This window comes from Lemur catta, chromosome 10 (assembly GCF_020740605.2).
Source record: "Lemur catta isolate mLemCat1 chromosome 10, mLemCat1.pri, whole genome shotgun sequence".
Classification (NCBI taxonomy): Eukaryota; Metazoa; Chordata; class Mammalia; order Primates; family Lemuridae; genus Lemur; species Lemur catta.
In genome coordinates, this window is record NC_059137.1 from 68,129,810 (window position 1) to 68,142,744 (window position 12,935).

At 35.9% G+C, this 12,935-nt stretch overlaps 1 protein-coding gene across 1 annotated transcript in view; it reads left to right on the plus strand.

The window, feature by feature from the left end:
* TMC1 (transmembrane channel like 1) overlaps positions 1 to 12,935 on the plus strand; it is a 154,970-nt gene that overhangs the window by 39,048 nt on the left and 102,987 nt on the right. Inside the window, exons 3-4 of the mRNA XM_045562137.1 lie at positions 2,426 to 2,588; positions 7,364 to 7,492. Of these exons, the coding sequence (XP_045418093.1) occupies positions 2,426 to 2,588; positions 7,364 to 7,492 (292 nt within the window). The remainder of the gene's footprint in view (positions 1 to 2,425; positions 2,589 to 7,363; positions 7,493 to 12,935) is intronic.

Consider the following 12,935-nt stretch of genomic DNA (forward strand, 5'->3'; position numbering starts at 1 on the left):
TGTGCTTACCCAGGGTGCAGGCACCTTTCAATTGGTTTCTGGATTTCTCACAAAGAGAATTTGTCTCTATATTGTTGTTGAACCTTTGTGTTCCTGGAGGCAAAAAGGGCCCAGGGCTTCCTATTCTGCCATCTTGCTGATGTCATCCCAGTAGTTTATTCTCAATACAAAAAATACTGAAATCAGAGTACTAAGTAGCTGCTTGAGGTTTTATTGGGAGAAATTGTTTCTCATCCCCTCTCAGACTCTTGTCCTTTCTGTAATTAGTAACTAATATGACTAATCAAAGCTGGGCAAATTTTCAGAATGTTCAAATAACATTTGCCACAATACTTAACAAGCAGAAAGTCATTCTTAGTTTGAATGAAAAAGTATGTATAGTTATCAAAGCCCAGTTAGAAAAATTATCCCCATTTATCTGTTATTTAGTAATATAGATAATATTTAGATCTTATACCTGAAATACCAATTAAAAAGTTTTGATATGGCCAGGCGCGGTGGCTCACGCTTATAATTCTAGCACTATGGGAGGCTGAGCGGAAGGATCACTTGAGCTCAAGAGTTCCAGACCAGCCTGAGCAAGAGAGAGACCCTGTCTCTACCAAAAATAGAAAAAAGTTAGCCAGGCGTGGTAGCAGCTCCCACCTGTAGTCCCAGCTACTTGGGAGGCTGAGGCAGGAGGATCACTTGAGCCCAGGAGTTTGAGGTTGCTGTGAGCTAGGCTGATGCTATGCATTCTAGCCCTGGGAACAGAGCAAGACTGTGTCTCAAAAAAAAAAAGTTTTGATAAGTGGTATTAAAAGATAATTAAAAAAATAAAATTATGACTAACACATATGTAAAAAGAATGTATTTGACTAATGAAGAAACTTGTGAGATGTTATAATCCATTCAAAGGGAAACCTAAAGAACAGACATTTATAGATCATAGTTATTAAAATGATTGTGGAAATGGAGGCAGAACATTTTTTGGAAGGGGGCTTATCTCTCCATTGAATCTCTCAATGTCTACAGATAAGAAGTGTTTTGAATTGCTAGTTAATAAATATCTAAAATTTTTGGAGTGTAAAAGAGCTGCCATAAATCACAATCAGATAACACAAACAGGTATGCTACAGACAATTCATAGTTTTCCATTGAAGTACATTTTCCTCCTACAGTAGCTTCTATTTAAGAGGATAGTAATAACTGTGAGTAATATCTGATTTTTTGAATCACAGTTTATTCTAAATGGCAAAAGACATTAAGGAGCAAGAGAAATGAAAGCGAAGCAGGAATGTATGTTACAGACCTTGTGAAGGAAGGGACTGAATTATTTCTCTATTCTTTACCTGGAATCTTCCTAAGAAGTTGCAGACATAGTAGGCATTAATTATTAGTTTGGTGAATAAAACAAAATAATGCTGCCATTAGTCTCCATTTTACATTAAATTTATGTTATCTATTTCTATTCATAAAGGATAGAATGATCAAGCAAATGTGTATTTTACCTTTCCTTTCCTTTCCTCTCCTCTCCTCTTCTTTTCTTTTCTTTTCTTTTTAGACAAAGTCTCACTCTATTGCCCAGACTAGAGTGCAGTGGCATCATGATAGCTCATTGCAACCTCAAACTCCTGGGTTCAAGCAATCCTGCCTCACTGCCTCAGCTTCCCTGGTAGCTGGTACTACAGGTGCATGCTATTATGTCTGGCTAATTTTCCTATTTTTTGTAGAGATAAGGTCTTGCTATGTTGCTCAGGCTGGTCTCAAACTTCTGGGCTCAAGTGATCTTCCTGCCTTGGCCTCCCAAAGTGCTAGAATTACAAGCATGAGCCACCATGCCTGGCCCTTTTTTTTAAGGAAGTAACAAGAAAATTTAGGAAATAAAAGAAATAAATATTTGGAATCAAGAATGAAGAAAATTTGAATTGAGAAAAATGTCAAGGGCTGAATGAATTTCTCTAAAATTATTCTACTTTGTAGTATTTTTTTTGTCATTCCTGTCCTTCATTCTAAGATAGAAGTGATAATAAATGCATAGCGATTAATCACTCAACAATTACATGTTGGAATAGTAACCTCTAAACGTGGACTTGATTTGAATGGTCTTAGAGTTCATGGTATGATACTAAATTCCAACCCAATTAGTTACCTAAGTAAATGAAGACTGGAACTATAGGGACTATTAAAATTTGGGGATCTACACGCACATATTTGAGTAGATGAACCACAAAGGAAGTAAAAATCTAGATAAATTTATTTAAATGAAAGGCAATGAAATATATATTTCATGATGCATCTTATTGTGATGTGGAGAAATGTTAGTTAGATTGTGGTGTCAGATGTGTGATACTAGTTATGAACAAGTAAGAATAAAAATTGGTAGTGACAGAGAACACTTTCTGGTATCGCCCACTGAATCATCAACTGTTGTGTTTAGGCGAAGAGGAAGAGGAGGAAGATAAACTACCTCGAAGGGAGAGCTTGAGACCAAAGAGGAAACGGACCAGAGATGTCATCAATGAGGATGACCCAGAACCTGAACCAGAGGATGAAGAAACAAGGAAGGCAAGAGAAAAAGAGAGAAGGAGGAGGTTGAAGAGAGGAGCGTAAGTTAGTTCAGATATATCTGAAAGTGTTACTCATTCAAAAGCTTCAACGCTGAAAGAAGACCACACTTTTCAGACACTCTGTGACTTTAAAATTAGCAGTCAAAACTACTTTTAGAAAGACAGCCTTAATCTGATGCTGCCATTTTTCTCCACTTAAACATATTTTCATAATTAAAATAGAATTAAAAATGAATATATATTAAAAATGGACCATGAGAAATTCTCTTATGAAAGATCTAAACTGTCATAGGTCATGAAGATAATATAGTTAGCTTAAAATTATACCATTAATTGTTATTTAGGTTAAGTAGAAACTCCTAAATAATGAACTCATATTACTTTACCTTACAGAGCAGGAGTTGGCAAACTATGGCTAAATCCAGCCCAAGAGCTAGTAATGGTTTTTATTAGTTTTAAAGGGTCATTAATATAAACAAAAGATGAATATGAGACAGAGTAATGTAGCACTCAAAGCCTACAATATTTACTATTTGGCCCTTTACAGAAAGAAAGTGTTTTGGCCTCTGTTACAAAGGATTTGGGTTGTCATTTCTTTTTTAATAAAACCCAGCATCATTCAGTTCCACCAGGACAACATTTTCCTGAACACTGACTTTGTGAGAAATAATATATTAAATGCTCTTTAGGAAAAATCCAAGAAAATAATTTTCTTGTCTTTGCTTTGCAATTTTTTTGGAAATTTGCAGACAGCAGGCAAGTAGGAAAAGTATGCATGTAAAACACATCTAATAATAGAAGCCCTAGACCCACTAGAAAGGATTAAAGAGACAGCCAACCTATTCCACAGCTCACAGATAGTAGGGCCATGTGAATCACCATGAGGTGGTGGAATCTCCTCCAAACACTCTAAAACTTTAAGTGATGAAGAACTTTCTCATATGTCCTCCCCAAATGATATACTTCAGTACTCAATAGCTCTAACTATTTATATTACTCCTTATAAATGATTGTTATTAAAAACAACTGTATGAAAATTTTGTCGGGTGGAGAAACTTGGTATTAACAGATGATAGTTGCCTTTAGAATAATAGAATATTCCCATCCATTTCTTGTTTTAGTTTAAGTTTTGAATTTTCCTCCTCCTGTCTTTCTCTTCCTCTTTTTCCTTTTCCTCCTCCTCCACTTCCTCCTCAAGCTCCTCTTCTTTCTCTTTTGATTATCAAGACATCACTTGCTTTTAAATTTTGACTTTGGTATTTTTTATTTATATCTTCTTTTCAAGTATTTTTATGCTTTATTCCTTTCAGAAAAAAGATGAAACACAATTTGAAATCCCATGTATTATTATGATTGTTAGTTCTATTATTATGTAGTAATAGTTCCTTATTAGCAAAGCTTTCCACAGTGGCATTTCATTGAGAAACTATCACCAATAGACATGTGTGCATTATATAGGTTATGTTCCAAAATTTGCTTTTCTTTTCCATTTATGCCTCAGAAAAATCCTTCTAAAAAAGTGAATTGGGCAAGAATTTTTCTGCCTTCTTGTGTCTGCTTGGGGCCCTCTTGTCACCTGCTCAATCTCTAGGAAATGGTGCCATGTGAAGCAGCTGGGTCCCGTCTCTGTGATAGTGTCTCTCCTTCGCTGGGCCCACTTTCATTCTGATTTTGAGAAATCCACAGGCACTTGTGCCTTCTTACCTCCCACTCTTTCACATCACCAAATTTCATTCCCACAGGTTTTGCAAATCATATTATTATTGCCACAATTTGTGGTGATACATTTTCTAAATTGTATCATAAATTGTTTGTGATGATTGATAGCTCTATTTTCTATTTTAGGGTCTACTTTCTATTGTTCATTTTCAAGATACGCATTTTTTTTAAGAAAATGTATTAGCAAATATATTTTGAGGAAGATTCGTAGGCAAATCAGGGCACATTTATTTAGGTTAATTAATTCAAGGTCTTTTTTATTTAAATGTTCAAACAATGCCTCAGGGAATTTCCCTTGCACTGACACAACATTTGAAACCAACTAAAACCAGGGTTGTAATGCTAACTATCTTTGGAGACAGTTAAGAAACACTGCCTTGTTAGACATTTTGGAGTATTTCCAGTAATATTACAGGCTTTTGCTGACCCAGTTTTAAGTGAATAAGTAAAATATTCATAGCAGTGTGAAATTCAGCATATTATGCCTTCTTTTTCCTAACAACTGTTGTTTAAATAAATCAAACTTAAGATAGAAAGTCATTCTTGCACAGATTAGCCTGAAATTTTAGATGAAGCATGCCTATACTATAGCCTTTTAATATGATTAGCCCTTTCTTTGAGTGGTTCTAGAAAAGCAGGATCCCTGTAATGCTAGAGAGAGTAATAGTTTCATTACTTGCGTATTTGAAGGTAACTTATCTGTCAACAACTATACCCCGTAGCACAGTATGATCCACCTAGAGAAATCAACAATTGACAAAAACCACTTAAAAATAGACAGTTATGAATCATTTATTGTAGGAATAAATGTCTTTCCAAGCTATGATAATCTTAGAGGGCATTGTTCATATTTTAGTATACTTTGAGGACTGGGTTTGTGATGATAACCCTGAGTCACCCAGAAAAGTTCTGTACATATATATTTATTCAATAATTATTTATCCAGGTCCACTTCTGTGGAAGGTAGTCTTTGCCAATTTCTTTGGGACACTTGGATGTGAATACGTCTGCAATCTCTGAAAGTCCATAATATATTAATAGTAAGAGAGAGGCCACTTAGATATAAATTATTATGAAATAAGACAGGATATACGTGCCAGAGAAGTGCAAACAAAGTGTTTTAGTGTCTCAGAGAAATGAAAACTATTCTCAGAGAGATAATTAGAAGAGGGATTATTAAAGACACTTCATATGAATTTTAAAAGAATCTGAATTTGATAGGCTAAACAGACACAGTGTTTAATTAGTGTCAGAAAGGTTTCCATTACATGATTTCTAAAAATAATTATAGGTTTAATTACATGGCAAATCCACACATCAAATACATCTGTTTCATTCTTTGATGATGCTAGATTAAATGAGATACTGCTTTATATATGATTCTTAATGGAAGTTAAGTGATGTCAAGTTTTAAGGTACTTATATGTAAATATCACAAGTTATTTTGAAAGGGTGGGCAATTGAAAGGCTTAAAATATCAAGCAATTCAATTATTAATCTTAAAGCTTTTTTTGCTTTCTAATTGACTCCATTATTGATAATTTCTTGGCATCTATTTTCTTTTATTTTTGCTAGTTTTGTAAAGATTTTAGTGAAACAATTATCTATATAATTTAGAGTTATTTCTATATCTGCATGGAAAAAATTTTAATCATTTTTATTAAAACATATCTTTTCCTCTTAGACAAACCAATCCACATGCCATTGTAATTGGCAAATTAAAAAAACCTCAGTGAATATAGATGTATTAATAGGAAAAAAATACTCAAGTATTTTATGCCATGCTGTAGAGCATCATAGGCTTTTATATAATGAACACCAAATAATTAAAACAGTAACAAACTAATGGTAATCAGAGCTGTGTCCTAGTACAGTGTACTTCCATAGTTCTTTTGAACTAGGATTATAATTCTAAGCAAAATATTTGAATTGTCTAAAAACAAACCATCTGTAGGAAGTGTTGTTTTAAAGAGTTCATATGAATTTTTGTTTCGGTAATCATGGCATAATTAAAAACTATGGGTTGGTGGCAAAGGGAATTGAAAGCCATTTTGTAGGGTGGGCTGTAAAACTGTGGACGTGTCCTCCTGCTCCTCAGCTAGAACTTTAAAAAATAGCTTTTATCATATTCCAACTGTGTCTAGTCATGAGCTTAGTGCAGAACAAAACATGTTTCTGAGTAAGACTGAATTGGATTACAATTTCTTTATCAGTCGGGTGCCCAGCCCACCAGTCCCAGTCCCAACACCACAATATTAGGTCTAGAAGAATGTGTTTGAAGTTAAGAGACAATAGCTTAATAGCTGAGACAATCTATTGCCAAAAAAATTGATCTCTACAATATGGTGTAGCCTTCTTCAATTTACAATTATGTTGCTAATGCTTAGATTTTGTTGTCTTTGAATCCTGGACCTGATGGTATTTTTGTAATACTAGGAACATAGAATTGAGAAAATACATTTCATGCTCAATAAGGAACTCCAATTCCTTTGAAGGTCTCTTCAAAGGATTCATTGCCACTAAATATATTTCAAGTTGAATTTTATCACTTGAAGTTGTGAGTTTAATTAACAGATTAGCTTACCTTTGAGAAATAGATTTTTATTTTTCCCTATTTCAATTTTTTTCTCTCTCTCTCTTGAGACAGGGCTAACAAAATTTTTATGGGTACTTCAAAGACATCTTCACCTCCAATTTATTGTCCTTATTGAAAAATAAAGTATTTAAATGAAGTATAGAATTGGTGGAGGAAGTTATACAAGGGAACAGAGGAGAGGGAAATATCTTGATAGATCTGTAATTATTCTTTTCATAGATTTTCCCTGTCTGAGAGTTTGAGGCTCTCGACATAAAAGAACAGCTTAGTTCCAGGAAATCAGAAGGCAAACACTATTGTTCAATGTCATAATAATTCCAGTAATCTTGCATTGGTGTTCAGATATCAGTTCTAATGCTTATGAGGATTATATGAGGTCTTAGCACTGACTAAATACAGCCAAATTTTGAAAAATGGGATAAATATCTGATATCAATCTTCCTTAAGTTTGAAAGTCAAGCAAAGCTTAACTTTATTAAGATTTTTTTTTCTTTTAAAGGGAAGAAGAAGAAGAAATTGATGAAGAGGAATTGGAACGATTGAAGGCCAAGTTAGATGAAAAAAGACAAATGATTGCTACTGTCAAATGTAAACCTTGGAAGATGGAGAAGAAAATTGAAGTTCTCAAGTATGGTATCACCTTTTATAAGTAGAAACACTTCCTTTGATATTGAGCTCCTAAATCCCCCGAGTCTTATATATTATAAATAGCACTGTATGTATCACATATGTATAAAATACTCATATCATTATTTATAATGCTCATAGTCATAAGAACACATATAGCATATTTCTGCACATACATACATACATACATGTATAAACATATATATGTCTCATATCACTGAGAGACTGGGCTAATGATTATAAGTTGTAAACAGCTATGAGAAATTGTTGGGCGTCTTATAACTTCTGTGGTCACCTTTAATCATTTGTTCCTTAAACTGGAGTTTCCTTAGTTTGACACATTCATTACCATCTCTCTGAAGAAAATTCTATATTTGAATTTTACAAGTTTGTGTGAATTGCACACTCTTGTTTCTCTGCAGGATCCCGGTCTCAAACGATCTTTTCAAGTGACAGCTCACATTAAAACGCAGGGAGGATGCTAAGCCAACAGAACAACAAATAGGATTCCAATTAAGGGTTATGCTAATAGCTATTCCCTGAACATGTCAATGACCCAATTTCAGTCTTGTGTTGACTGCTGATGTGGGTGCAAACACACTCAGAGCACACAGATGTATGAATTCCTCATATGCAAAGTCAAATGATTATCCCATTGTTGGGAGCAGATTCACCCTTGAGGATCACACTGTATTTCCTTGCCCTTGTGGCTGGGGGACAAGGGGACGTGAAAAAGGGAACATGTCTGTGATAACAGCCCTGTTTGCATCTGTCAGTTTTGTCTTAGATTGCATTTTTCCATAAACCAATTTTATAAATAGTGGCAAGTTTCCAAAACTATATCCCCCTATGAGCCTATTTAACTAATAATGCTGTAAAAATGATAGTATAGTATTACTGTCTCTGATGATGAAAAAAAACTGGAATAGCTATCAGGATAATTCACTTTGCGTCTCAGTTCTGCAAGAGCTTGTGTGTTATTTAAAGAAATCGCTTAACCTCCTGGAGCCTCAGCTACCTCATAACCAAAAGAAAGGAAGACATTATATGTTTTTTGTTTCTTTTTAAAATTTTATTATTTTTTCTTGTTGCAAAATATACCTAATGTAAAATTTATCATTTTAACTATTTTATGTATTTTTATAATAATAATTTTTCTTCTTTTGTAAACCTTTGAAAAGTGGGAGATTTTACATAAAAAAATCCAGATGTCCAGCTTCTCATGGGCAAGTGGAATATTTGGTGCCACATTCCTACAAGAAAATAATAGCTGGGGCTAAGCAAGAACTGCCCCTGTTAACAGGGCACTCACTCTTCAGCTTGCACCGTTCCCAAACAATCCATATCACTTGTTTATGCTACTTGGCTGGAGTTTGTAGGCATTCGAATTTGCTGCCTCCTGCCAGGATAGCTGGGGGGCAAGTTCAGTACGTTACTAAGACAGTGATTCAGACCTTCAAAGCCAAAGTCAGCTTACAGAATAGAATCAGAAAGTTAGGCCCAGAAGAGAAACAACTGTGGCTTTTCACCTATCAGCAAGGTTCACCATTGGGATGTTTTTCTACGGCTAGCAGTGGTTCCTGCTTTGTGGCTGCATCTGTGGGTTCCAGCTGGTGCCAGTGGCTATGACCAGCCTAATTTTCTTGGTGTCAGCCTCTGTGATGAAGTTGTTGGTACTAAAGTGCCCGACTTGTCTCTCTTTGTAGGTTTTTGAATGCTGTATTGAGCTCCTCACCTATAGAGTTCAACCACATTATCAGAACAAGTGGTCAGTACTTCATGGTACAGATATGTAAATGTAAATGTTTTTCTATCCAAATGTTACCAATGCGTGGGAGTCAGGCAGCTTGCCCCTCTACCTTTTATTTATTTCAGAGATATCTAACTCTGAGAGTGTTTCTAAGGATTGTGTTATTCTCAGAATTAGCCTCTAGTCGTTGCTCCTGGCTGCTTATGAAATTGAAGACACTCGGCTCAGTATAACTGGAACAGATGCTCTGATCACAGGTTTGGATCTGTGTCTGGGTTCTAAGGCTTTCCTTCTCGTTCGGGAGCCATAAAAACTTGCTGAACATCTAAAACGGATTTTAGAGAGTGTCAGGGTTTTAAAAGATGTTTTAGAACAAAGCCTCAGGAATGATGGCTCATGGTTCTGAGGATGTTGTGGGACACTTGAGGATGGTTTTCACATTTTTAAAGAATGTCTACCACTAGGAACATGAGCATGCTGGGGGTGTAGGGTCTACAGTGGGTTACTATAGGCAGTTGCTGTGTAGTCAAGAAGCTCTAGGAATTGGTTGTGAATCCATGTGAACTCTCAAACATGGCTCAGGAACTGGAGTTCAGCATTTTCAAGGTGGGAGAATTGGCTCTAGAGGGTCAAAGGGAAGCCACCTCCCTGCTACCATCACCATTCTATTTTTCACTGTATATTAATACAGTTTCACACATTCATGTAGCGTTAAATCTATTGAATACTAATATTTGAGTGGAGGGGCAGATATGTATGGTCCAGATCAGAAATGTGTATTTTTTTTTGTTCTAAAAATACCGATAAACAGTCAGGATTGAGAGCCACTGTTTACAATTTTAAGAAACAGAAAACTTCATTAAGCAGGACATTCTGCTCTGGGGATGATTTATTAAATGGGTGAGAATATGGGCAAAGGGGCAGGAGGAGAAATGGACTTTCCAATTATTTGAAAGTCAATTCCTATTTTTTATTAATTAACTAATTTTAAAATATCCACCTGTGAGAATGTTAAGTATAATGTGTTTTGAAGTTGTTTACGGGTTTAACTCAGAACTTGGATGACTAACTAGGTCTTTCCTACCTATGAGAGACGGCGGCACTAACTTGGTAGCAGGCACCATGGGTAAAATAAAATACTCAGGTTGAAAAGAACGGGTCTACTTATTACTCATCTTGAAACCTAAACCTTTAACTATATCAGAACATTGTATGTGGTAAATTAAAAGCCCCACGTCTGAACCTAAATAAGCAACCACCTTGTTTTGTTACAGTAGGATAGATTTTGGACTGAAACTCAAGGGACTTGGACTTTGACTGAAGCATTATCTCTAACTTCTCTTTGAGCCTCAGTTTATTTATTTATAAAACAATAGACCAGACTGTGGCCCCTGTTTTTCAAATTGCTATCCTCTGAAGGCAAGTAGTTTGATGAAATCAATTCAGACCAAGGGAGGCAGAGCTCAGAGCGAAGGCCACCCAGCCACGATGCCAGCTTCGGGAACAGACCTACACAATGCACTTCCATATAAAGCATTCATTTGAAGAAAGAATGTTTCTGTGGCTATTAAAATAAAGACCAGTTTTTAAAAACCCACTTAGCTGGATATTTAAAGAAGCTTATTTTGGAGAGGGGAAAGTACTAACATTTCATGAGTTCACAGGTTAGGATAAGAAATACTCCAAGTATACTTTGCATGGAATTGACTCTTGGGTAGACAGCATTTTAAAATGATTTTATTTTGATGACGAAAATGTTTATTTAGCTATTAAACTGACTGCTTTAATTTCTGAGCTTTGTAGCACCCTGATCTGATGTTTCTGGGAGTTATCCATTGGCTGACTAGGCCTGGTGATTTATTAATGAGACACCCAGTAAGGCCAAGAAAGATATCCTTAGGATTTCATTTACACTTAAGCAGGTGCTTGAAACTGTCAGCCAGCCATTAAGGTAACTTTCCTCCTTACTCAATCTCCCTTCATCCTTCCACACTTCTTTTTTTTTAATTTGTTTTTAAATTTTATTTTGTTTTTCACTTTTGGTTGGGGGAACTAATACATTTCTAGGAGAGTAAGAACAGACCACGATTGAGTTCCTCTAATGGAGCCATCTGGGAAAACTCTGGGAAAACTATCCTTTTGGTGCCCATGCTCACCCCTTCGTCTCTAGTTTTGATCTCCAGTTGAAGATTTTCATGGGCAAGATTCATGGTTTATGCTTTAGTTCACAAAGCTCTTTCCTTCATCTGTCATTGGGAAGGAATGAGAGATTCCACACAAGAGGACTTTTAAACATGTGAAAATATCACCAGCACAACCTTCAATCATTTTGGATTCCTTTTAACCAGTAACTCACAAAAGCATAGGCTTTCAGTTCTTGTACATTACAGGTGTCTTGAGTATACTGCTTTTTTATGTGAAGAATGGAGAAGCTATAGTCAATCAGTACATCTGGATTGTGTCAATCAAAATGTAACATTGACATTCAATTTTTCTACTATTTAATAAGTCAATACTGGGTGTCAAGCATCATGCTGTGGGCAAGTTTCTTAACCCCGACATCCTTGAGTTTCCTTGCTATGAGTGGAGATAAAAGTAGTATTTCTTCCTAGAGTCATTCATTGTGAGAGGATTTATTCAGCTAGACATAAAGCACATAAAATGGTGTCTGGCACATAGTAATCATTTTATACACATTAGCTATTATTATTTTACTAACATAATTTAATTTATCCCTCTCAACTCATCCTTTAAGGTAGGTTTTATTATTTTGACTTTACACGTAAGGAAACTGAAGCTCTGAGAGGATGGGTGATTGTTTATGATCAGACAACTAATAAGTGCTAGTACTAAGATTTAAACTTGTCGTGTGGAAAATTACCTCGATACAAAGGCCATCTCTAAGTACCTTAACAGGCAAGCACTCCCAGAAGTCACAGGACTAAAGGTGCACAGACCAAATTAAAATGCTCAGATCACATGGTTTATTAAGTTTATTTAAAGCACAGTGAGAAGCGAGGGGAGACAGGTACATTAAGACACTTGGGAAAGTGGCAATAGAGTAAGATCGTGGGCAATAGAATGACACTTCTGCATCCTGGGTTTTGCTGTGTTCTTTCCCTGTCTGTCTCATCCTGCTGATGATGTGGCTAAGAGGACTGACGTCCCAAAGGGGCCCACAGAATGAAGATGAGTTGAGCCAATGATAGGTACTTGCTGCATTGGAATGACACAAGACAGGTACACCGGACCATAGCGGTAGCTTGTCGGTTAACCTGTTGAAATGCCATAGGTTGTGTCTGGATTTCTTGGGCAGAGCACATGTGAGAGGAAAAGAACCAAACCGGATGACATCAACGAGTAGTTAAGTTGGCAGTGACAGGTATATAGGTCCCAAAGTGTAAGGATAATGGCTTGGTCTTTCCACCACTTTCTAACTCTAATATTCTTATTTGTTCATCACATCTTCTATTTTCTGTCTTTCTTTGGCAGGTATTACAGGTTATTAATTCATCCACTGTCTGCACTGGACACATCAATTATGCCTGTGTGGCACATGCTGCATGTTTACTTATTAGCTATATTTAACACATCCTATGTGCAAGACCAGGTACATAATTTGCAGGATCTAGTGCAAACTCTAAGTGCGGGGCTCCTTGTTCAAAAATAATTAGAAATTTCAAGATGGTGAAGG